The sequence below is a fragment of the Clarias gariepinus genome, chromosome 12, assembly GCF_024256425.1.
Source record: "Clarias gariepinus isolate MV-2021 ecotype Netherlands chromosome 12, CGAR_prim_01v2, whole genome shotgun sequence".
NCBI classification, from domain to species: Eukaryota; Metazoa; Chordata; class Actinopteri; order Siluriformes; family Clariidae; genus Clarias; species Clarias gariepinus.
In genome coordinates this window covers 21,840,252-21,865,583 of record NC_071111.1, presented here as the reverse complement: position 1 = coordinate 21,865,583, position 25,332 = coordinate 21,840,252, and the positions used below count along the sequence as shown (strand labels likewise).

At 38.4% G+C, this 25,332-nt stretch overlaps 2 protein-coding genes across 3 annotated transcripts; one reads left to right on the top strand and one right to left on the bottom strand.

The window, feature by feature from the left end:
* Positions 1-1,040: 1,040 nt before the first annotated feature.
* Positions 1,041-3,791, bottom strand: LOC128534405 (tetraspanin-7-like). The gene has a single exon (XM_053508826.1). It carries the CDS (start codon positions 3,575-3,577, stop codon positions 2,447-2,449), a length of 1,131 nt encoding a protein of 376 aa, XP_053364801.1. The 5' UTR covers positions 3,578-3,791; the 3' UTR covers positions 1,041-2,446.
* Positions 3,792-16,918: 13,127 nt separating this feature from the next.
* Positions 16,919-24,736, top strand: si:dkey-14d8.1 (zinc finger protein 3 homolog). 2 transcript variants are annotated; one of them, XM_053509075.1, is made up of 7 exons: positions 16,919-17,074; positions 17,438-17,640; positions 17,732-17,821; positions 19,439-19,534; positions 19,618-19,728; positions 20,542-20,665; positions 22,444-24,736. In XM_053509075.1, the coding sequence occupies exons 1-7, from the start codon at positions 17,047-17,049 to the stop codon at positions 24,069-24,071; spliced, it is 2,280 nt and encodes a 759-aa protein (XP_053365050.1). In that variant the 5' UTR covers positions 16,919-17,046; the 3' UTR covers positions 24,072-24,736. The 2 variants fall into 2 exon arrangements, with proteins under 2 accessions (XP_053365050.1, XP_053365051.1); XM_053509076.1 differs by lacking the exons at positions 16,919-17,074; positions 17,438-17,640 and having other exon boundaries at positions 17,732-17,825.
* Positions 24,737-25,332: the final 596 nt, after the last annotated feature.

The window sequence follows — 25,332 nt, the reverse complement described above, 5'->3', positions numbered from 1 at the left end:
TTTAACTGTCTAATTTTGGTGAGCTCGTGCAAATTGTAGCCTCTTTTTCCTATTTGTGGTGGAGATGAGAACAACCATGCCACGCTCAAAATTGCTTAAATCAGCTTTCTTCTCCATTCTGACATTCAGTTTGGAGTTCAGGATATTGTCTGGACCAGGACCAAACCCCTAAATGCATTGAAGCATCTGCCATGTGATTGGTTGATTAGGTCATTGCATTAATGAGAAATTGAACAGGTGTTCCTAATAATCCTTTAGGTGAGTGTATATATTACCTATATATATATATATATATATATATATATATATATATATATATACACCTTGCTTTGTGCACTGGTGTACTGCAGGCATGTTGGACCAGGAGGGGGCCATCCCCAAACTGTTCCCACAAAGTTGGAACCCAACCCCAAAAATAGTATATTGACTTTTAAATAATACTATTGACAAATTAAGTTTATGATTAAACTGTTACATCTTAATTCTTAAACTAAACTTAAAAAAAACTTACTCTTTTAAAAACCATTGCAGCACCCAATCTAATGTTGTTGTTTTTTTTATCAATTTCCTCTATTTTACATCTGTGATGGCACAACAACTTGGCACAGTTTTTACACTGGGTTTTTACATGTCCTCCCTGCCGCAAACCCTTTCATTTTATCCTGGCTTGAGACCGGCACTGCATGCAGCGGCTGTGTAGTATGGGGTGTGGCATATATATATATATATATATATATATATATATATATATATATATATATATATATATATATATATATATTCCAGTTTTATTACACATAAAATAAGACATGTAAAGCCCTGTTTGTTTTCATTTCAATGTATATGGCTTACAGCTCGATCATAAATCCTGTACCTCAAATGCTGTAAAAATGTTAAATAGAAAATATTTAACATTTTTTGAAGTTTAACCACTTGAATTTATTGTCTTACATTACGATTATTTAGGGTTTACAAAAAAAAAAAGAAAAAAAAAAAGAAAACTTCTTCATTATCATTTGCCAAACACATCAACGCACTCCTCACAGTTGCTCATTTATTAACAAACACAATATACAGTATAATATAGTCATAATATATGAAACAGTCCATCTCTCCAATAATTTGAACTGCCTGCTAAACATCCAAAGTAACAGATCTCCAGATCATTAGAAATGAATTCACTTTAACACAGCTAAGAAGAATTATTGGCATCACTAGTATCATTAATAAGTATAAGACAAGCACTAAAGCGCATATATATATAAAAAGCAAAGACATTTACAGCTATAGATGATCTTTTAAGATCTAAAACAAGTCAAAGCAGAGTATATTGTGTTGGTAATCTTTAGTCAATAATAAATGAATATACATATTTTAAAATGTGTATACCTACTTTCAGGGTTTTTTTTTTATAAATAGTTACCATATTGTTTTTTTTAAACAATAAACAGCTTTTATATACAATACACAGTATATTTCCCACTTATATTACTCCACAAAGAATTCATAATATGGCATGGTTTAACTTGTAAATTAGACATGTTCATATAGTAGGCTACATAATTCTTCTCAAAATATAAAACAGTTTGTATAACAAAAATCTAATGCATTATAGTTTACAGTAGTTTTCAGAGAGGGTTTCAGGACACACTGTTAGTGCAAATGCTGAAAGCACCTTGTATCTTTACACCAGGCATGGGATCATTTTCCACACCATTTACTTTTACTATGGTTTAAGTTAAAATTATATAGTGCCTTTCTAACAGATGGGGCAGAATGCCTGAGCTCACCAAACTGCCTTCAATTTCTTCAAACTATTGCGATTTCCACTGCCATGTGCCATTCTTTACTGTACTTAAATAACCGTGCTGAAATTCATTGCCTGTTTTGTCCAGATGTGATGCAACCTACGCCAAGATATAAAGAGTAGAAGTAAAAAATAGTATATTGACTATTAAATACTACTATTAACAAATTAAGCTTGTGATTAAACTCTTACATCTTTTTCTTAAACTATACTTTTAAATAAAATTAAAAAAATCTTTTAATTAAATTAAAAACCATTGCAACACCCACTCTAATGTTGTTTTTATCAATTTTATTAATTTATCTCTATTTTACATCTGTGATGGCAAATCCCGAATGGTTTTCTTTACACCTGGTACACTTCCTATACAGATATAATCGTGGAGCTGAAATGCCTACTTCTAACTCACACACATAGTGTATAAAGACATTTGGGACGTCAGTATTATTTCAAAATATTTTTCAATTCCTATCATCTCCAAAGAAAGTGGAAAATACTTTGCCAGTTTTAGTTATAGTACACGACATGTTACTGTTTGGACGACCCTGGGGATGGTTTAGTTGTTGAACCACACTGTTTTTGGTATCATGAAAATTAAAAGTCCATTTTGCTCTAGGATTAAAATGAATCCAAGTCCATCTAACGAATGCGTCTATGAGGCTGAGAAGGTAAGCGGTTGGCGAGCAGGCATGATAGAATAATACCTGCTACCTGGGTAAAAGCAAGAGCTAGAACAGAAGCAGCAATATGAAAGACATTATCATTGACATGGCTAAAGACTTTCTTGAAACAACCATGTGGGTGAATCCCCACACCTTCCATATTACCAGTTCGTCCATCTGGCAGCGGCCTGTTGTGACAGCCTTTGCGCCGTATGCAGCAACTGTCTGGTACAGAAACATAATACGTGTCATTGCCTGAGATACTTGTCAGTGAAACAGCATCCTGTAAAGCCCAGTCAGACAGGAGCCAGTCCTGCCAGCCCTCTGCCCCACAGCATTTCAGCGCCCTCTGAAGGCTGTCCAGTGCATCAGCACGTCCTTCGTCTTCTCCATACCCCTCCACTGCCATTTGTAGCCCACTGCGAAAACCACCAGCAATATCTTCCCTGTAAAAGAGTCCTGAAAGTCCAGCGGCGAATCCCCCCAACAGCACGGCCAGCTGGAAGAAGCCGAAGGTGCGAAGAAGGCAGGGCAAGTTGGCTGCCACACCCAAGCATCCCAGGAAACCCCAGGAGGTAATTGCAGCCCCTGTAGCTAGAAGTATCAGAGGAGTGTTGGGGTAGTGGTTAGACGAAAGCAGCATGTAGTTAGCCAGGGACACTTGTGCCCAGACTCCTAGGGTGAAGATCCCCAACCCGGCTGCCCAGAACAGGCAGCTGAAGATAAGTAGTGCCAGGCGTAACAGTGGCACAATGCCCACCGCTTGGCAGCATGGTGGGCCACGGTTTGCCTGAGGCACAGGGGGCGCCAGCGAGGCTTTGGAACTTTGTGACAGGGAGAGGCGCTGCTGTAGGTGATGATTGTGAAGGTTGATTGGATCCTGGAAGGAAGAACGTGGATATCCAGGCAGAGCTGAGGGACGCCGTGGCACCGATGACGAATTGCAGGCTCCCAAACCATGTGGAGATGATAGCCTTCGAGCAAAGTGTGGATCTTTTAGACGATGTGGACTCAGCTGAGCAGGCAGCGAATCATAAGATGCAGTCACAAGGGTGCAGCTCATGGTCCTGGCTGCAGCTTTATCTCCTGCCCGCTCCCTCTCTCTCATTTACTCCTCCCTTCCTTGACTGCCTCTTTTTGTTTCCCAGACTCTGCCGTGATCCGTCACCCGTCGTCCACCGATTCTTTATAGCTAGTCATCAACAGCTAGCCCTCTCCTCACACCCCTTCCATAAATTGTCCACAATGAGGTCACAGTCAGCTGGCTTATCTTTGTTTGCAGCTCTGCGGTATTTGGAGGTTTATTCCCGACATTCCTTCCACTTGCTTGGTCTGAATGCTGCTGCAGTGAATATAGCATGTGATGCTGTTGCTGCTATACTCTGCTTCTTTAACACAAACCTTAGGGGCGGGGGAGCGTAGCAGGCATATCACTGGAATGTCACTGAGGCACCGCATCTAAAAAAGTACTACGGAAAAAGGATTACGCAGGATTAGAGCGTGTCAGAGCGTGTAATTTGTGATTTCTGTATCCCAACAAAAATATAAAACCGCAACAATATATTTAATAGTTAGTTTTCATAATAGTTTATACAACATACTTGTGTACCATCACGCTGACTGACGTGTTATCTGGAATCAATACTAGTCAAGGGCATGTGTGAAGATGTTCGATTTTGTGACATTAGGATTTGATACCCTTAGCATCCAAAATACAATATACATCACTGCACGGCAAGGAACGGAAATGATATCTGTAATTGCAAAGCATGGATAGACAATAACCAAGTACATCTTTGCATTATCCACTGTTACATTGTGAATGCTTTTCCATTTCAAAGCAGATATATAAAGATAAAAATGCAGTAGGTTTGTACATAAAATATGTTACATCGATGATGTCATCGCCTGTACCAAAAAAGTCCCATTTTATTAAATCCCTGGAAGCTGAAAACGTTGTTGTTGTTTTTTTTACAAGACATATGCATAAAAAAAGCAAAGAAAATCCCATACAGACATACAGAATGTAAAAGGAGTCACACATACAAGCTCAAATGGCATCCCTCAGCAAGCAATATAAATCTCTCTCTCTCTCTCTCTCTCTCTCTCTGTCTCTCTCAATCTCTCTGTCTCTGTAATTCAATGTGCCGTTTATCACCCTAACTCTCTCATCCCCAGGAAAGTCATTACTGTCTTTTCCATTAATTAAATGCCCACATGAAATGGAGGATTGTATTAGGAAAGGGCGATCATCAATAAACCTGACATGGCAAGGGAAGCAGGATAGGCTTCCACAGCCAGTAAATGGCAATGAACTGATAAGAAGGGGGGTGGGGGGGGGGGTGAATGCTGGGAAGGAAAACACCACATTATTCTCACTCACCCATTCTCTATGCTGTTTATCCTTGTCAGGGTCACAGCCTACAGTATAATGGGGGACTCAGGACTCAAGGCAGGGAGCACAGTGGACAGGGTGCCAATCCATGACAGAGCACACAAGCATACATACTATGGGCAATTTGGAAACTACTCTGCATGTTTTTAAACAAGAGTGATGTGGGAGGCAAGCAGAGTGCCCCGAGGAAACCAATCAAGCATGGGCAGAACATGAAAACTCCATGCACGTGACCACAGGCGTGTTTGTGTTCTATTGACAGCTAACTAATTAGCACGGTCGGAGGTATCTCAGTGATTAAGGCATTGGACAACAGTTCAGAAGGTCCCATGTTCAAATCCCATGACCACCAAGTTGTCACTTGAGCAAGGCCTTTAACCCGCAGATGTATAATAAGATAAAAATGTAAGTCGCTCTGGATGAGGGAGTCTGCCACATGTAAATGTAATTACCCTTTTCTACATCTGAATTATACAATTTAAATCAGTGCTAAGAAGTTAGTGACTATTTATCCCACATTAACTGAAACAATTTAACTAAACACTTGACACATATTTGCTGGATTTTATGTACAGTATTGTGCTGCTGTCAGATGGCCTATTAGATAACTGTATGAATGTGTAAGTGTACAGATGTTCCTAATACAGTGAATAGAAAGTCTATGTAAACTATAAACAAGCATACATGTATCAAACAAAATAAACAGCTATACATTTCATTCAAATGTAATCTAAAATGTTTCATTTATTAATGTCTTATTTATTAAGTTCCATCTTAAACCTAAGCAAAACTGCGAGAGGGGGATCAGTGACAAGATGTATCCAATACTACACCCTGCATGGAACTGTATTAAAGGAGCTTTTGCATGGCTAAGTGACAGAAATCCTATAAGTAGGCCAATAATATGCCGTAAATGTTCTGTCTGCCCTGTTCGCCCAGTGTATTCTGTGCATCACTGTAGGCATCAAATCAATTTCCTAGAGTTGATTTTAGGTTCTTTAAAGAAAAACAGGTTGGTGATTAGATTAGGATTTGTTACTAAACCCACTTTCTAAAATACCATCCAGGTAATATCATTACACAGACTTTTACAAAGGGTGGCCAAAGACGTGCAGATTAGGATAATTGGAGTTTCCAATTACTATTGCATTAAGTCTAATGGAATAGGTTTCAGGCCTGATATAGATATAAATAACATTGATCTCCAACTACACACCAGTAAACTGGTGACAGGATCATGGGTATTCAAGGATCATTTTGTGCCTGTGGGAATCAAAGGCCAGCCCCATCCAGTCCGATCCCACAGAAATGCTAATGTAGCACATATTGCTGAAAAAGTCAATGCTGATCATAATAAAAAAGGTGTCAGAACACCCAGTGCACCACAGCCCACCCTGTTCAAGGTTTTGGACCTGGCCTTCAACTCTCCCTTAAAATCTCAATTAGCTCGAGCATCCATGGAAAGCACTGGGCAAACAAGTCTGATCTACGGAGGCCCTTTCCTGCAACTTACTGCACTTAAAGGATCCGTTCATAATCTTTCAGTTAAGTATGACTTGAACCGGCAGCTTCTGAAATAGTTAAATCAGTTCATCAGGGACCAACATCCATGCCTCGATCAAAGTCACAGAGATCTCGTTTTGGCCCAATGCAGCATCAGTATTTCCCATACTGTAACTATGAATTTCACAGACAATTCCATACTGATATGTCTTTATTTATTTAATACACTGTGTATTTATTATTTATGAGTCATTGTAATGTTAATAGTTGATGACTGATTTATCTTTAAACTAACACATGCAAATATGCATGTGCACTTTGCTCAAGGTACTTTCCTTAGACTCCATAATGAAGCTAGATTCATGCTTATTGTTCCTTCTGCTAAAAGAATAAACAGACTGATCTCATCATCCATTACTCATTTTCTCTTACTTCACCTCTGCCAACATGCTGAGATCTTCCCACAAGGTCAGCGAGTGAATCATCATATGCCTTCAAACATTTCTTATTCCTTACAGCTTTTTCACTAAGCCAGCGCAGGCTCCAAATGACAAGAGTCCTTGGTGGCTATAATAATTTATAGCTTAATTTAGTTGATTTAACAAGACAGAATATCAGTCCTGCTTTGTGTACAACAGGATTTCTAAAGCAGCTCGATATAATATGGTGACAAAACAATGTATTTTTTAAAGCAAGCTTGCTTTTTTTATATTTCAAATAAAAAAAAACTTAGTGTAAGATCATGAGAATAACAGGTTAATTGTTTGTCATTCTCAACTAAACTACTGGGCTACCTAAGTCATTTTAACTATTCAGTTAGTTAGGTAAGAGGTCTCTCTTAGCCCATTGCTCTTTAACCTTGCCATTGAGCCACTAGCAATTGCATTCCGCAGTTGTAGGGATATATCTGGGATTTGGAGGCAGGGAGAAGAACATAAAGTTTCCCTTTATGCAGATGATCTTCTACTTTTTTATATCAAATCCAATCTCCTCCCTTCCACCTGTGCTGTCATTGCTTAGTGAATTTAGCTACTTTTCAGGATATAAATTGAATTTGCGCAAAAGTGAACTTTTTCTGCTTAATAACACAGCAGTAACCACTGCTATGCACAATTTTCCATTCAACATAGTGAAAAATCAGTTTACCTACCTCGGTATTACAATCACAAGGAAACATAAAAACCTTTTTAAAGAAAATTTTACTAGGTTGTTGAACCAAACTAAAAAGGACTTGGAAAAATGGTCACCACTGTCCATGTCCCTGGGGGGCCGCATTAATGCCATTAAAATGAATATTCTTCCTAAATTTTTATATCTCTTTCAGTCTGTACCTGTTTTTATTCCCAAATCTTACTTTGGTGCTTTAGACTCAATTATATCCTCTTACCTTTGGAAAGGTAAACATCCACGATTAAATAAGTCCCTACTTTAAAGATCTAAGAGAGACGGTGGCATGGCTCTACCTAATTTTCGTTTTTACTACTGGGCAGCAAAAATTCGATCTGTCATCTTTTGGGCATATTTTCATAACCAACCTAATCGGCCTGCCTGGGTGGAAACGGAGATAAAGTCTGTCAAAAACCTCTCCGTCTCTGCACTCCTTGGATCTGCACTCCCCATCCCCTCAATAAAATTAATCAATAACTCAGTTGTTAGGCATACTTTGAGAGTATGGGCTCAGTTCAGAAAGCACTACAGTCTTCTGGGCTTTTCTCTTTCCAGTCCTATCGTCTCTAACTATCTCTTCCAACCTTCTTTACATGATTCAGTGTTTCAGGAATGGTACAATAAGGGTATCAAGCTTTGCAAAGATCTGTTTGTTGACCATAAGTTTGCATCGTTTGAGCAGCTTTCTGAAAGGTTTAACCTACCCAATTCAAACTTTTTCAGATATCTGCAAGTAAGACACTTCATTTGCTCTTTAATACCGAATTTCCCTGAAGCTCCTGCTGCAAATATTATAGATAATCTCCTCTGTTTGTCCCCGCTGTGTAAAGGCCTAATATCCACTATTTATGGTGGATTGATGGGTTTGAGTCACACCCCTTTAAGTAAAATTAAAACTGCTTGGGAGAAAGATTTAAATCTCTCGCTGTCAGATGATACTTGAAATTTAATTCTTAAACTTGTCAACTCAACTTCCTTATGTGCTCGCCACTCTTTATTACAGTTTAAGGTGGTACACAGGGCTCATTTCTCCAAACTTAAACTTTCCCGTTTTTACCCAGACATTGATCCTTGCTGTGATAAATGTAAAAGTGGAGAGGCGTCTCTTATTCATATGTACTGGACATGCCCGAATTTGGAAAAATTCTGGAGGGATGTTTTTAAAACCTTGTCGTATATATTGAAATGCAACCTTGAACCAGACCCTCTGATCGCTCTTTTTGGTATCACTGGAGAGGAAGACAAGTGTCTAACTCCAGCTAAACAGCGTTTGTTATCTTTTGCGACACTCCTGGCCAGGCGTTCTCTTTTATTCAAATGGAAGGATGCCACTTCACCCACTCACGCCCAGTGGCTCAGAGATATTATGTCTTGTCTGTCCCTGGAGAAGATCCACTACTCAATCCGTTATTCAGACTTAAAATTCCAACAGGTGTGGGGGCCCTTCCTTCACTTTTTTCATATACATTTATAGTTTGATTCCCTTTTTATTTAATCGTTTGTTTGTTTGTTTTCTTTTCCCTTTTTGTTGTTGTTGTATGCAAAACTAAAAAACTTCCAGCTCCAGGGTCTTTTTTCTTTTTTAGTTTCTCTCCTTTTTTGTTATGCCTGGCCTCTAGCCTTTCCTTATACTTGTAAAGCTGGCTTGGAGCTAGGGAGGGGTGGGGTGGGTGCTATAGGGATTTATAAGGAGGTTTTAAAATTCTGTATTGAAACATAACATGTCTACCCTGTGATATCCCTGTTTTAAAATCAATAAAAATATTGTTGAAATTAAATTAAAAGTAAGAGGTCTATGGACTTTGTCTGTGTGAGTTGTTTCTGTATCTTTGGACATTTTTAATTAAGCAATGTCATAGGTGAACAAGTGCTGTTGTGATAAATATCAGCACAGCTGTGATGTGGTCATAGGCATGAGGGCACGTCGGGTGTGATATTGCTTTTATACAACAGTTCCACAAACTCCTTTTGTTATGAACAGATTATAATTTGTTTGTTTATTTACCAGTTATTTTGCTCCGCCAACACATATCCTTTCACTAACCGCGAGTGGCCGAGCAACCATAACCATAATTAGTTAATTAACAGGGCTGAAAATAGTTTTCAATTCTTATTAGTTCTATGTAGCCAAAAGGTGATGAGAATAAACCATGAAAGTGGTAAACAGTTCTGTAAATATTTTTTCTTTTTATATTTATACATATTTCGCTTTAGAATATCAGCTACTGTTTGTTAACATCCAGGTTCCAGGGTTAAATCCCAAATATCATTAAATGGAATAATAGTGCACTATGTGGGTTTACAATCACTTGTTCAATACAACAAGTAGTGCACTTGATCAGGAGTTAAAGAGTGATTTGGGATTCAGCCATGTTTTAGAAGCTAGTTAGCTTTTTAGCCATAAATAAAAGAACGCAGTGAGTTCAGAACTGGTGCAAAACATTTTAGAAGCAAGACAAATTGTTTTTTTGTTTTTTTTTAAACATAACAGTGTCACATGTGTTTTCTTGCCGGCTTTGAAAGTGTCAGGCAGTTAGTAGCTGCTCTACTCAGTACTGCTGACTATACTGACCTAATTTCACCCACACTGGCAACCCGAAAATTAGTCTAATTAACAGTTATAAGAAAACCTATGATGTTATCATTGCTCTATTATCACCACTCCACTTGGAGTCTTTCATCCAATCAGAATGGTCAAAACTCAATGTTGTGTAAAACATATTATATAATATTTAGTTCATGCAAGCATAAAATCTTCAAGAAAGTAAAATCAGAAAATATATAGAGACATAGAAGCATTATGGCTCAGCAAGAATTACAAGAACAGTAAGAGAGAGTGTGTTACTTTACAGGCAATGACACAAGCAATGTTACACTGGCATGCACAGCCCATGTTAGCCCATTTGGATTTGTCTCAAAAACTTATACATATTGCTAGAGAGCAGTTTGAATGTGTTCAGAAATTTACAATGGGCTATTAAAAAACTGCCTACGGGGCAACCCAGTTCAGGTGTTTCTCTGTTATGGCCAAATATTTCATCTGGTCCAATGGTTATTTGTGCAATAACAAATAAGTCTGTCTTGAAATAAAACTAGATATTTTACAAGACATGAGACAGTGACATGGTACACAACCCTTATTTATGTCGTATGACAATAAAGAGATCGACTTTGTACTAAAATGTGTTTATTCTCACAGTAGATTTTTTTTTCTATTATTGTTTTAGGCAAAATTATTCAAAGCACTAGTAGTGTGTTAGAGTTCTTAATGGAAGTCTAATGAGCAGGTTATTAAAAACACACAGACCTAATGACACTGAGGGCAGTTTTTTCAGTATGACTGCACAATGTTGTTTATTTTACATGGAACGAATAGAGCTAAAGGTATAGCTGTGACTACACCATGATCAGATATGAACTCAGACTGATAAGTAGGAAAAATATTGTTGCAGAATGAGAACTGGGAAGTCTGTTAATCACACTGAGAATTTAATGTGGGCAGAGAGGAACTGTGATGAGACACATGGCTTTAAAAATGACTACCATAAGAGATTATTATTAAATTCACCTTAAGAAAAACATATATATATATATATATATATATATATATATATATATATATATATATTAGTTATTATAATGTGTTGTGGTGAATTATTGTGTTATGGTGAACAAAGCTGCATGTCTCTTTAAACATTTCATTTCTTTTTCAAAACTGGAAGGACTGCCAGCATTTATTTTACTAAAGAAATCATCAGACGTTTCCTTTTTACTGGTGCTGAGGACCTAAAAAGCTTTCCACTGCAAAACAATAAATTCCAGAGTCGCCCTTGCTTTAATCCTCTAATAAATTTACTCAGGCAAGTCAGCAGTAAACAAGGGGACAGCATATATTTCAGTTGTAACGAGCATACTTACTGAATAAAAAAACAACAAAAATGCAAAATACTGTATTCTAAATCAGGATAAACATACTAAGTCACATGAGTTACCATGAAGAAATGCTTGTCCATTAAACTACTTAAGGGTCTTCTTGAGAATAAATCTGTGAACACATCCAATGGAAAAGTAGTCACTGCACTTACTAGAAAATACTCCAATGAGAATAGGATTATTAGTATACAGTAGTTTTAGTGTTAGTATTAGTCTCAGTGAAGTGTTAAAGTGTAGGAGCAGTGATTTGAATACATTTTAGACAGGCTATGATATGGTGCTCCTGGAGCAGACAGGGTTAAGAATAGAGCAGCTTGAACCCCCAACCTAAAGTAACCTAGAGTCTCAACCATCTGAGCTCCCACTACCTAAGGGTTCCACCTGCCTCAACAACACCACCTAATAGGTCAATGTAAGGGGAATCTATGGAACGTCACCTAGGGCAGAGATTCTCAACCCTGGCGTAGGGTGCAAAGGGTGGCCAGTGAACCCCCACAAAAATCAACACAGTGCACACAGCAGCTCTGCCTTATTTTTTTCTTCTGTCTGAGTTAAGCATGCATTAATTAATTAAACAGTCTGTGCTAATGCTAAGTCTAAATCCAAAGTTTGATATATTTGGTCATTGCAGCCTTCTTGCAAATGTTTGAATGTATGGACTATGATTTTTTTTTTTCATATAAAAGTATGGTAACTCTACTTTCTTCCTATATTGGATTTGATACTAATGCGTTAAATCTTTCATGATCCCTCTATCTTAAGCTAACACTTCCTGGTTCATCTCTGGACATCTATAGAAATTCCACTCTTTGTTTTTCAGCATTTTACCACAACATGTTAGAATTGTTTATGTTCTTTGAAGTAACAGATGTAGATGACACCAGGAGTTTTAAACATGTGAAAACACTCTTTTGCTGCTAAGAATTTGTTTGCTTGTTTGACTGTGTGTCTCCTGATGTCGGTAAGCTTATCAAAGCAGAGGATAGATCAAACATCTCGTTCATTTGGCTTTAAATAAAATTAAATTAAAATACATCGACATTTTTTTTAATCTTGTATGACTAACTGGTCTTGAAAAAGAGAAATTTGAGCTAGCATGTTAACTAGTCTTCTACTGTGTATGAGGAAAAGTCACAATTTATAATTTAATGCCTAAAATAGGTAAAAAAAAAAAAAAAAAAAAAAAAAAAAACAGAAAATGTGCCCTCAACTTGAAATTTCAACTTGTCAACTTTGCAGTCGTCATAATGACCATTTTCTTTCCAAGTGCTATCAAATTAACACGCCTGTTCACACTGGGAGCAATGTAAAGTGTCGCTTTGTTATTGTATGTGTTTATATAAGAAATGGTATACAGTACAGCCCAAGTGATGGTTATATCTACAACACTAAATATACTAATCACTGTTATAAAGGTAATCATCAACATTAGAGTTCCACAACCTTAGCGGCTAGTTTATTGTTTGCACTACTCAGTCTTGTCTACTGACTGACTTGTTGCTAAGCTACTTGCTAGTTTGGAGTGTAAATGCAAATTTGCAGTGTTTCATTGATGACGAACACCTGTGGAGTTATTTCAATTGACTGAAGAGTTGCACCTTCTTGCAGCAAGCCTCTACACAAGGATTTTTGGACCTTTTTAATCCATGTATTGCAAGTCCTGAGGGTTGTTGATTCAGTTTGCTTCTATTTTATAGTGTTGGCTGTATTTTTTAAAGAAATGAAGGAGAGAAATTAATTTTGAAATCTATGAATGTCTCTTGCTCTAATTGAACTAATTTATCACCTACTTGGAGTAAAAAAAAGTTGGTCCTTTTAAATGAATAACAAGAGCTTCCACAAACTACATTGGGATTCCCCTGTTAGATAATTATCTAGCCAAGCAAAAATCTTTCTCAACAACCTTAGTCCAATAGCTAGAAAAGACTAGAAGCCACCCAAAACTCCCCATTTAGCATGTGTTAAATGAAAGTGAAGCCAGGTTGTTCTAGCCAAACATCACACTATTCAAACTCCCGAATCGTACGTGCCTACATGCCAAAAAAATGAGTTTTTAATCAAGTATGTTTTAATTAATTATCTTTCAGTAGGCTAAACTAAATATAAGGGAAGAATCAAACAATTCTAATTATACCTCTGTTGAATTCTTAAATCTGAAGTGACAAGAATTAACACTAATATTTGCAGATCTGTGTAAAGATCTGTAACTTTTAGATTTAAATATATAAAACCTTATATATTGTGCATTATATAAACGGTTCTGAATGCCCTTTTGAGTTTAAAATCAGCATGTCCCCACGGCAGCCTGATTATTCTTCTGTGAGAAAGAAATAATTACTCTAGACTAAAAATGCAACACCACCAGAATAAAAAGGGTTTTTTTTTCACCAAAATTTTATAATTTATTACTTGCAAAACGAATGAAGCTTAGGGAGAATTCTTAATCAGTATGTCTGTACAATATTTTTATGTTTACATTTAACGAATTTGGCAGTTGTTCACCAAAGTGAGATGTAGATTTATCTCATTATACACCTAAGAAGTTCATGGTTAGGGCCTTGCTTAAGAGCCCAAAAGTGGCAGCTTTGAGGTTTGAACCTGTGACTTTCTGACCAATAGACCAACAGTTGAACCACTACTATTATCATTACACTTTTTATATAATTTAATTTCATTTACTATAATTTTTCACTTGTATCATAAAAGCAATAAAAACATATCTTGAATCAATAAAATCAATTAAGAATGTAGTTAAAGAACAGAAACCTGATCGTGGTTTGGCACAGGTCACTAGTGAGGTGGCAATTGAAAAGCAGATCATTTGGAGGATTCGGACGAGTTCCAGATCACGGACAGGGTGAGCTCGGCGATCATTCTCGAGTCACCCCCTTTATATGCCAGGTAATTCAGCAACAACATCCTGAGGGTAAGAGAAAATAAGAAAATGTAATGTAAATAACATATTTAGTTCTCTAAGCTGTAAGAGAACATTTCAGCACAAACTGGAAAATGAGCTGTTATAGATGAACTACAGTCATAAATACTAGATGGCTAGTAATATTCAATACGTTTTCTTCAGTCCCTTTATATAACAAACGTTTTTGCTTTAAATTTATAAAGTTTACCAGTATGTACTGCTTTTGTGAACTTGCGAATTAAAAGCTATGACCTGACTCAAGATTTACTGTTGGACTTTAAATACTAAAGGAATGAAATTTGTGTTCAAACAAGCAAAACAAACAAAAAAAAAACAGTAACAATGTACTACTGTATACTAAAAGTGCAGTCATATCTAAGAGTTTCAGTTGGCAGTGGGTGCCAAATTCCATAAAAAGAATAGAAGGTCAGACTGACATTCAAACGTGCTCTGCAGACCTGGCACTTCTTTAAAAAAACAAAAAAAAAAAAAACAAGAGGATTAAAACTCTTAAAACTCAAGCAGCATAAATCTGAGCTGGCAACACAGCATTGGTCAATGACTGTCCTGAAGTCTGGTGTGTACAGACACGGGAGGCTTCAGTCATCACACTATGGGTTTTCTCATACTTCATGTAGAACCAAAGTTTGACTATGCAAGGACAGACGAGCGAAAAGATGGAAACCTAATCACAATGCCAAAACTCGTGGTGAATCATAATGAACCGTACCTAGAATTACCTTACCTTACATTTAAATGTTTAATCTGCCTTGCTGTGTCTCAAGCCTACGGAACACTGGATTTAATTTCATATTCGGTGTTACATGCCATTTTTTTTCCTGGACACTGAAGCAGAGTTCACCCAGGGTACCATTCATACTAGAGCCCCTGTCTGAGATGCAAGTTTAGGTGGCACAGCACCTGATTATAAAATCAGAAAGATTTTTATTACAATAATCTAATGTATAACAACTGAGTAGCAAATATATTAACTATTTTATTGTTATTATTATTGTTATCATTAATAATAATGCATACATACATACATACATGTTATATATAACTGATCAATGTAAAGTAAACAGCCTGTAAAGATTAGACACTCTTCTAATGATCATGTCGCCCTCTAGTGGCATGAAAAACATCAGAAAGAAACTGTTCGTTATTACTCCGAAAGTAATTACTAAAAACGTTCACTAATTACCAAACACTCAAAAGTGTTAATAATGTTAAGAACAAAAAAAAATAATATATGAAAATAATGATCCACCCAATTGTGGTGAAAATGGGTTCTTCATTACCTGAAGCGTGAAGTCTACACTTGGGAGAGTTCTCTGTCAATACATAGAAAGACCACAAGGTGTCAGCACTAGTCGCTAGGTGTAATGGAAGGAGTGCTGCTGATGTTCTCAATGCGTAGTTTTAGTTTTAAATTTGATGATTTGATGTACATTTTCACACAGCATTGCTTTTTGTGATGAATTTAAATGTAAATGTACTCAAAACATTTCTTGTCACCATCAAGGAATGACGTGTTCAACTTGTTTGTTATACTCGGTTGTAAATAAAATGATGCATGGCTAACAATGACTTGATTTGGTGTGTGATAATAAACTTGTTTGTTAATCGGAAAAGAGGCGGCACAATAGCTTAGTGGTTAGAACTGTCACCTTGCTCCAGGGTCAAGGTTAATTATTCCCGCCTTGGGGTCCTTGGGGTCTGTGATTCCTCCCAGAATCCAAAGACATATATATAAAATACTGGAAACTTTACATTACAATTTTACAATTTGTGGGCAGTGGTGGGCTTAGAGGGCTAAGACACTGAGTTACTGACCAGAAGATTGGTGGTTCAATCGCAGGCTCCACCAGGTTGCCACTTTTGGGCCCTTGACCCTATCTGCACCAGGGGCGCTGTATCATGGCGCTCTGACCCCAGTTCCGTTGGGATATGCGAAGAAGGAATTTCAACGTATATGGGACAAATAAAGGCTTAACTTTATTAAGGCTTAAGCAGCTCTTGTGGGATGATCCCCGTCTGCAGTGGTCAGGACGTACCAAAAGTGGACCGTGAAAGAAAAACCGGTGAACCGCCAATGGATCTTCTAGGCTCTCTGATGCACATGGTGAGTAAAGGCTGGCCTGTGTAGTCCGATCCAATAGAAGCTCTAGTGTAGATCAAATTTATTAAAATGATTAATGGTAGTTGTAATAGAAAGGAGTCAGAACACACAGTGTATCACTGTATGGTGGGAACTACTCAATATTAGGCAGGTGGTCATAATATGTTATGGTTGATGAGTGTATACTTTATTGTTCTGTTAGTGTAGTGTTGATTTAAAGAGGCTCGTCCCTTTATTTAATAATTGTATTTTCAGCATATTATATTTAGGAAGCCACTGCCATCCATTCATTTCCTCTGCCCTCTATCAGAAGCGCCGGAAGAACATAACTTCGACCACCAGCAGGTCACTTCACCTCCAGTCCTGAAGAGGGCGCAAGCGCGTGAAAAGACATTACAAACAGTGTTTTTCTGACTGCTGTGTTTCTTTGCTGTTCGTTGCTTTGGTCAGCTTCACGATGATTAGTAGTTAGTTAATAATCAGCTCTTATGTGACTTTTACAGAATACGTTTCGTTTCCTTTACACGAAGAAAAACGAAAATGGCCACTACGGAGCTCCAGCAGAGAAGTAAGTATACTATAACGTGAGCTTAAACAGGCATAGCGGGTGAGCTAAACGCTGTAGAGTGGCGGGGTTTTGGGGGTGAGAATGCTAAAATGCACCCGTCCGGATGTGTAGTGTACTACATGAGCTGTTAAGTTACACTCTAAGTAGTGCACTAGTGTAGGGAGTTAGGAGCTGTTTGGGATTCGGCCAGAGTGAAGCTGGCTAGCAAAGTGCATTCTCTGTTGTTTTGATAGTAATGTTATTTGGATCAAGTTAGTTTAGAGATGCCTCCTGCTTTAAGATAAATAATAAACACATTTTAAGGATTGAGGCTATATATTTTTTAAAATGCCACCCGCGTGTGCTTTGTGTGCTGTGCTGCAGCTGGAGCCCTGCCTCCGTCCGCCCTGCGCCTCGTGGTGCCGCCGCTGCGCCTCATGTCCGCGTTCCTCTGGCAGGTGGTGCAGCGCCGCAACGTCACTCAGTACGGCAAGCTCGAGCAGTTCGTCATGCTGGTGTCGGAAACTGTCCCGGACATCATGAGCCGACATCTCCTCAACAAGCTTGTCTTTCATTTGAGGAAAAGGGTACTGAACACATCTGAGCACACCTGCAGCTTCATTACAGATGTTCATCTCATTTATCTGTGTTTTTTTTTTTGTGTGTGTTTTCTTCCAGGTCATATTAGAGCTCTGTTTTAAAGACAACACCCCTGATGTGTGGATCATTCAAGCTCATTTAGACACACTTCGCAACCTGACTAACAGAGTAGGTGTGGAGATATATATTTATTTATTCGTTCATTCATTCGTTCATCGTATACATCGCTTTGTCCAGGAGATGGGGGACACCCTGGACAGGTGCACACACGCACACACGCACAAAGCAGGCGCTTTTGGGACACCAATTATTATAATTTTATTAAGATTAGGTTAATAATCTGTACTAACAGTGGTAGTTTTGCTCGACTGCCAAGCAAAAGACGCTGGTTAATTTCCCAGCCAATTCCCAAACCCCACCCACTGTCCCAGGCCCAGAGAAAAATAGGAGAAGGCTTGCATCAGAAAGGACTTCCAGGGTAAAACTGATGCCAATTTGTGGGCGGATCGGATGGTCCGCTGTGCCGGCCCCTCAACGGGTGCAGCCGAAAGACTAATAACAGATGCTTTGTTCTTTCAGAATCAAATACCCAGGGTGATGAAAAAAAAACTGTGATTAGTCCTTTTAGTGTAGAGAGATGAATAACGTCATTATCAGTCTTTGACTAGACATGCATTACAGAAGAATTTGAGGTAACTTTTACTTTGAAAGGAGCAGATTTTATGAGTATGCATTAAGTATTCTACAGATATTGCAGTACATTTCTGTGTGTCAAATCATTTAATGTTGCAAAACCTGGACAATTAATTTTTGATGATTTCTATAAAACAGGGCATAACACACCCCTGGTTTTTTATTTATTTTCAAGATAAGGTGATGTGAAGTAACCCCTATTTTTTTGAGTAACATACATACATACAGACCTTGGGTTCTGGGGGGGTCGAAAAGGGGTACCCCCAAAAAACGTTTTTTCAGAAATATCTCCATAACCACAGCAGATAGCCAAATTCCGATTGCAGATACTGAATCTACATAAAAACTTACATAAATATACCCAGTTTCATCTCCATATGACATAAAGCAAGCGAGTTATCAAGGAAAAGAGGATTTCAAAAAGGGGCGTGGCATGTCTAAAAGCACTTTAAGGCCAAAAATTGAGATGGCTGCCATTTTTTAACGAGTGGGAGTTGGGACAAAAAAATTGGGGGTTTTTATTTTCATGGCAAGATCAACAATTGGTGAAAAAATCAGCAAAATCTGAGAGGTGATGGTGGAAAATTTCTCTTTCATTGGTTGATCTGAGATGAAATTATATATATATATATATATATATATATATATATATAAAATGTATATACCAAAATATATACAGTAATATATATATATATTACTGTATATATTTTGGTATGTATTACACATCAAAAGCACATAGATCATATTTAACCCAGTCATTGTCGCAAAGCATTTTTGTCGCACAGAATAAAAAATATATGTAGAAATAAGTTTAAAAAGTATAAGCAAACGGATATAAATATTAACGGTCAGATTGTCCCTGGTGAGCAAGCCAAGGGCGATGGTGGCAAGGAGAAACTGGTCTGGCCATTCACGTCTGACTTCGATCACCAACGTAGCGTTTACATCTTTAGAACTATCACTCAGTGAATGTTTTTTGTTTTCTGCACCATTCTGTGTAAAGACATTGTCAGTGTCACTACATTTATAGTTTTCCCTGTGTGATTCCGTCTGTTTTCCTAATAGCCTTTTTTGGTTCAAAATGTTTTACAGAGCAAGGACATAGAAAGTGAAGTTATGAACAACAAATTTATAAAGATGATCCAAAACATCTTGGAGGACACAGTTAAAAGGGAGAGCTTTCGTCAGGTTAGATGCAGATCTTGTCTCTTATTGGTCTGTACATTTATTAGTTTATTTAGTCTTATGTTGTGCTTTTGTTTTCTCTACAGAATGTTCTTCCTGTAGAGTATGGCTCTGGATATGATGCTATCCTGCAGAGTTTAGCCTGGGAGTTTCTGACCCGAGTTGATGAACTCCTGCCTGTGCCGAACCTTAAAGAGGTTGGTCGTTAAAACTCATTAAAACGCCCCCCATTTTGGGCATTTTGGGTGTCTTTACATGCTCAAAAACTCATGAGACAGGTTGAAATCTGCTGCCATTAGGATGCCTACGGATCGCGTGGCACAGGGCCCTCAGGGGCCTTTACATGAGATTTTGCTGCGTAGCTTGTATAAACTTGCACACGAAACGCGGTACACATTTAGAGCTCATTAAGCCGAACAACTTTTGCCCTGCATGTCCTGGACTCAACTCAACAGGAAGTCAGTTATTTTGTGTCGTTTGCCAAAGCGCACCCGATGGATTTTGATGTACTTCTCCTCAGGAGGGAGGAGTATATTAAAAACCGGGCCGGTGTGATTTAAATACATTGAGGATGCAAAATTGCAGAGGGATTTTTGATATCTCAAACAGGTCAGTCGTGACGATGCCTTAAACTGACACCGAAAGTTTACCAACTTTCTGTGTGGCCTTATATCGAGTGACATCACGTTCAGTGACATCATAGTGTGATGCTTTTTTTCCCAGCATTTGCGGCCTGTTCTACACACGTACACATTACAAATGTTAACACTCTCTCTCTCTTTTTCTCAAACACACACACACACACACACACACACACACATACGGACAAACACATTCATATCACACACACACTCATGTCTCTCTCACACAGACACACGCACGCATAAACACACTCCTACATAACACACATATACAAACACATCACTAATGTTAACACTTATATTTTATATAATTCGATAGACATTTCTAAGTTTCTCTGTCACACTAATGTAATGTCTGGATTTTTTCAGACCGCCTCGTGGCTCTGTGGCGGTCTGTCTGCCATGGATGACATCGTCCAACCACTCTCGGACCCAGTAGAGATAAGGGACGTGCTGCAGCATTTCAAAACCAAGAGGCATAAAAAGATAAATGGTAAGCTTCTCATAGTAACATCAGTCCAGCTTTACTGCATGTTAGTGTCTTGACTTGCTTTAAGTGTTCTGCAGTGAAAAAATAAATCAATAAATAGAGGGACTAGTACCATCTTGTCCTACAGTGCTTCATACAATCATTATTTAACGCAGTTTTTACAGTTAGGGTCAGAAGTTTCTATATACATAAACATCATGGTTATATTGAGTAATCAGTTATTTCTTTTTACTTTTATTTTAAAGCAAAATAATTATCCAACATCATTAATTGAAGAAACCCTAAGACATAAGGCACAATTAAAGATAGTTCAGTTATAAAACTATGCCTCTGTCTGTCGTAACTTTCGCTATGATGAAGCAATCTGAGCCAAAAAACATACGCTAGACACCGTGACGTACGTGTAATCGATTGCAATACATGCGATACTGGAAGTGATGACAGATTTTTTTCTCATTATTGTCGAGTTACTGAGTGAATGAGTAGGGCGTTAGACGGCGCAATGGGTGTCTGGCGCCTACGTTATCGGGTCCGACTCACTCACACTGTTTGAAGCTCCATTCACAGAGGAGCTTATTATACATTGTTTTGTTCCGATTGCTTAGTCCTAGTTAGAGATATTATAGGATATTCAGAGCGAGTTCAAATTTATAAAAGCCAAATGATATTCATGCTTATGATGGGTTGAAGTAAACTTTTATCAAAATTTTAAAATTCTAAATCTTGCCCCAGTGCATCATTTAACTCGCATCCAAGTTCCTGAACTTGTACAAGCCCATAGATTTAACTAGAACTGAAACGATTTCTCGAGTAACTGCCATGCAAGCCGCCAGTAAACACAGACGAAAAAGAAGCGCTTACGTCACCCACAAAGCGAAAGGAGACTCAAACAGTTAGCCGTGTATTGATTTAAGGGAGCATTCTGTTGCAGGATGAAAAATGGCAGGGAGCGATAAAAATATCAGTGAGCCACGAGAAGACGAAAAGAGAAGACGAAACCAGCAAGCGAAAACGACAGAAATTGTCAGTAAAGGCTTGTCATGCCTGAGATGTAGATTTTGAAACTTTTAGTCCTGCAAGTTAAGTTGCACAACTTAGTGCTTTTGTATAATTATTAATTTTTTTGTGTGCCTTAGTTTTTTGATACTTAGTCAAATTTAAAAAAAAAAATTTAGTTTTTGCATCTAAGAAAAGGCTTTAAAATATAAATATAATATAAAAAAGGCACTGTAATGCACTCATTTCATCTCTGTCAGCTTTAAGCTATTCCTTATATTGTGAATAATGACAATGTTTATTTTTGATAAAATGCTGTATGCATTAAAAAAATAAACTCAATTAAAAACTCAATTAATCTTTGTTTCTCTTATATATTTTACATTGCTGTTTAATTAAGCAAACGTACATTTTATCCGATTAATCGATTAAATTTTTTGATAGAATACTCGATTACTAAAATATTTGATGGCTACAGCCCTAGATTTAACATACAATTGACATTTTTGTGCTTTGTTGTTGATTTATATTAAATATTGCTCCCATTGAAGGCAGACAACTGTTTCTAAACATTTTTAGGAAAATGTGTAGCACAATTATTGCTTTTTTTTTTTTTTTTACCAAAAAAATCATTTTAGTTACAGTGAGTTAATATGGTATTCTTAACTAATTTTGGTCTGATTATTAGTATACTTTTTATATAAAATATATATGCTCTGGCAGCATTAACCATCATAATTATTCTCTCTCTCTCTCTCTCTCTCTCTCGCTCTCAATAAAAACAGAGGCAATTTTGTCATCCGCTTCCATTCAACAAGAGTCGGCGTTGCCTGCCAGTTCTATTGCACAAGAGAAAATCTTGCCTCCCTCATCCATCGCTCAAGAAACCATCATGATCGCACAAGCACTTAGCGAGAATCAGTCTGAATCCGATCGTGCTGCAGCCACTATAATGAGCCCCGTCCATAGTGACACGGAGGAGACGGAGCCTCTGGACAGTGTGGTAACGGAGGTCAAGACAGAGCTGCAGGAAGAGACGGTTTACCAAGAGAACAGTACAGGAATGTGTGAATTCCAGCAGATCTACCTCACTGCAGATGGCTCTACTGTCATCGTTTCAGAATTGGACAGTGGCGGAGAGGACGCCTCTCAACTGCAGTTTTTAGAGCAGTCTGATGACGCGGAGACTTCTGAGGTGAGGGAAATTAGCATGGAGGAGTGGATCTCGGAAATAGCCGGGAAAGTTCTCCCCCTGTCAGTCGTACCCCCTTCCTCTAACGTAGACGTTGTTGCCGAGGAAACGGCCTTCATTCCTATTATTGTTGAAAGACCGCCATCTATAAAGTCCATCATAAACAGAAAAAGCTCCCCTACTCAAGCAGCGGCCGGCAGAAAGGTGGTCGCGTTGCCTGCCGAGGCTCAGACGGACCAAGACACGGGCGAGAAGACTCACGCGTGCTATTTGTGTAAGAAGGAGTTTCGTTACGAATGCCAGCTGAAGAATCACATGCGCACACACACCGGAGAAAGACCGTTCCAGTGCTCGGACTGCGGCAAAAGCTTCCGTTGTCTTAGTTTCCTGTCCAGCCACATCAAAACGCACTCGCGATCCAGACCGTTCAAATGCACGCAGTGCGCTAAGACCTTCCGCAAGAAAGCCGACCTCATCAAGCACGTTCGCGTGCACACGGGGGAGAAACCGTACAAGTGCAACATCTGCGGTAAGAGCTTCTCTCAGGGCTCCTACCTGAAGATTCACCGTGAGTGTCACACCTCGGAAAACCTGCACCAGTGTCCACACTGCGAGAAAGTCTTCCCTACTGCGTTCAAGCTGGCCGTACACATTCGCTACCATTCAATGGCGCGCTCTTACACGTGCAATGTGTGTGGCAAGAGCTTCATCTACGCCAGCCTCCTCAGGAGACACAAGGGCTATCACATGGGCGAGCGCAAGTACCTCTGCACGATGTGTGGCAAATCCTTCGTGTACATGTTCGACCTGAAAAAGCACCAGCGGAACCACGAGAAGCCACGCGTGCGTATCCCATGCAGGTTGTGCGATAAGACGTTCGCAGGGCCTGAGATGCTGCGCTGCCATCTCCGCATCCATACAGGAGAGCGACCCTTCGGCTGCAAGGTCTGCGGCAAAACCTTCTCGCAGATCGGAAACATGAAAAGGCACGAGCGGGTGCACACGGGAGAGCGACCGTACGTCTGTACGGAATGCGGGAAGACCTACAAGCATTCGTCACACCTAAAGAACCACATGCTGAACCACACAGGTGAGCGGCCGTGGAGGTGCTCGCATTGCGGCAAAAGCTTCAAGTTCCAAGGGCCGCTGAAGAAGCACGAGCAGACGCACTTGGCTGAACAAACACGTGGACGCAAAAGGCACGAAACCAAAAGTCCTTAAAGGGGGTGAGAACAGTTTCGACCTTTTGCCATGTTGGTGGAATTCAATCTGAAATTCCAGATTAAACTATAAATATCCAGAACCTGGATCAGCTTCCAGAAAGATCACATGAACTTGTGAAAACATAGGAAAGGTCACAGAATAGTGGCTACTGGTTCAAATGAAATCAGCACTGTTCAATGGAAGTGGATGATCAAAAGGAAGATGGAACATGCCGTGAAGTCTGGTAGAGACTACGGAGAATAAGCACACAAATTGCGTGCATCTTCAGTGTGGGATGATGAAGAATTTCATAAATGGGTTCTTTCATATAGGAAGAATATTTTCTTTATTTTTTTGTTTGTTTAACTAGGACCCTGTCCTTAAACTAGTCATCAGAACCACCAGATATAATAAACTTATTTTTGTAATAAACCAACAGACTGCATTAAACAAAATGGAGGATATTCAATATGAAGAACAGTGAGAAGTAGATGCTCCCAAACCGAATAGTGTTTATACGATGCTGCTTACATTGTACTGATAACATGGCTAAAATGTATTGTGAAAGGCAATATTAAGTCATCGTCCAAAGTCTTTATTTGAATCAGATATTGAGGTTATTGTGGGAAACTAACCTCACCGGGATACAGATAATAAAATAAAGATTGTGGTTTAAAACTGTTTATGCAGATTTGTATTTTCTTTACGATTATAATTTTCCTCATTATATAAGTTTTGTTTTTCTATGTGCAGTTTGTCAACCTATATTCCCCCCATGTTTCAGTCCCTAATTGGACCCCTGCAGGTATTATTTAAGGTGTTCTACACAAATCCTAGGAAACAGAGGTTTTCTAGGGGGGAAAAAACACAAATCCTAGGAAACGGAGGTTTTCTAGGGGAAAAAAAAACACAAATCCTAGAAAGAGTAGATTCCCTATGGCCAATGCTACTCAAGTAAAAGTAAAAGTCCTCCAGTTACTTGTATACCTGAGTAAAAGTACAGAAGTACTCAAATTTACTTCATCAAATGTACAGTACAGGGCTTGAATTGGCTCACAGTAGCCTTTTCCATATTAAACATTTTAATTTCAAACACCTTTACATTATTGTGACATACATGCTTTTAGATACTGAAGTCGGGTAATGCAAGTCTATGCAGAAATGTAGTTAGAATACAATACAGATGTTTGCTGTTCTTTTAATCGAAATGTAAAAAGTATCCTATAATGAAATTACACAAATAAAGTCGAAATATGTACTTAAGTACAATAATGAAGTA

Bases quoted from the DNA above. Each gene is read 5' to 3' on its own strand.
- LOC128534405 (XM_053508826.1), bottom strand. From the start codon at position 3,577: ATGAGAGAGAGGGAGCGGGCAGGAGATAAAGCTGCAGCCAGGACCATG.
- si:dkey-14d8.1 (XM_053509075.1), top strand. From the start codon at position 17,047: ATGGCCACTACGGAGCTCCAGCAGAGAA. The intron at 17,075-17,437 runs GTAAGTATACTA...GCTGTGCTGCAG, and splicing joins TACGGAGCTCCAGCAGAGAA to CTGGAGCCCTGCCTCCGTCC. The intron at 17,822-19,438 runs GTAGGTGTGGAG...AATGTTTTACAG, and splicing joins TTCGCAACCTGACTAACAGA to AGCAAGGACATAGAAAGTGA.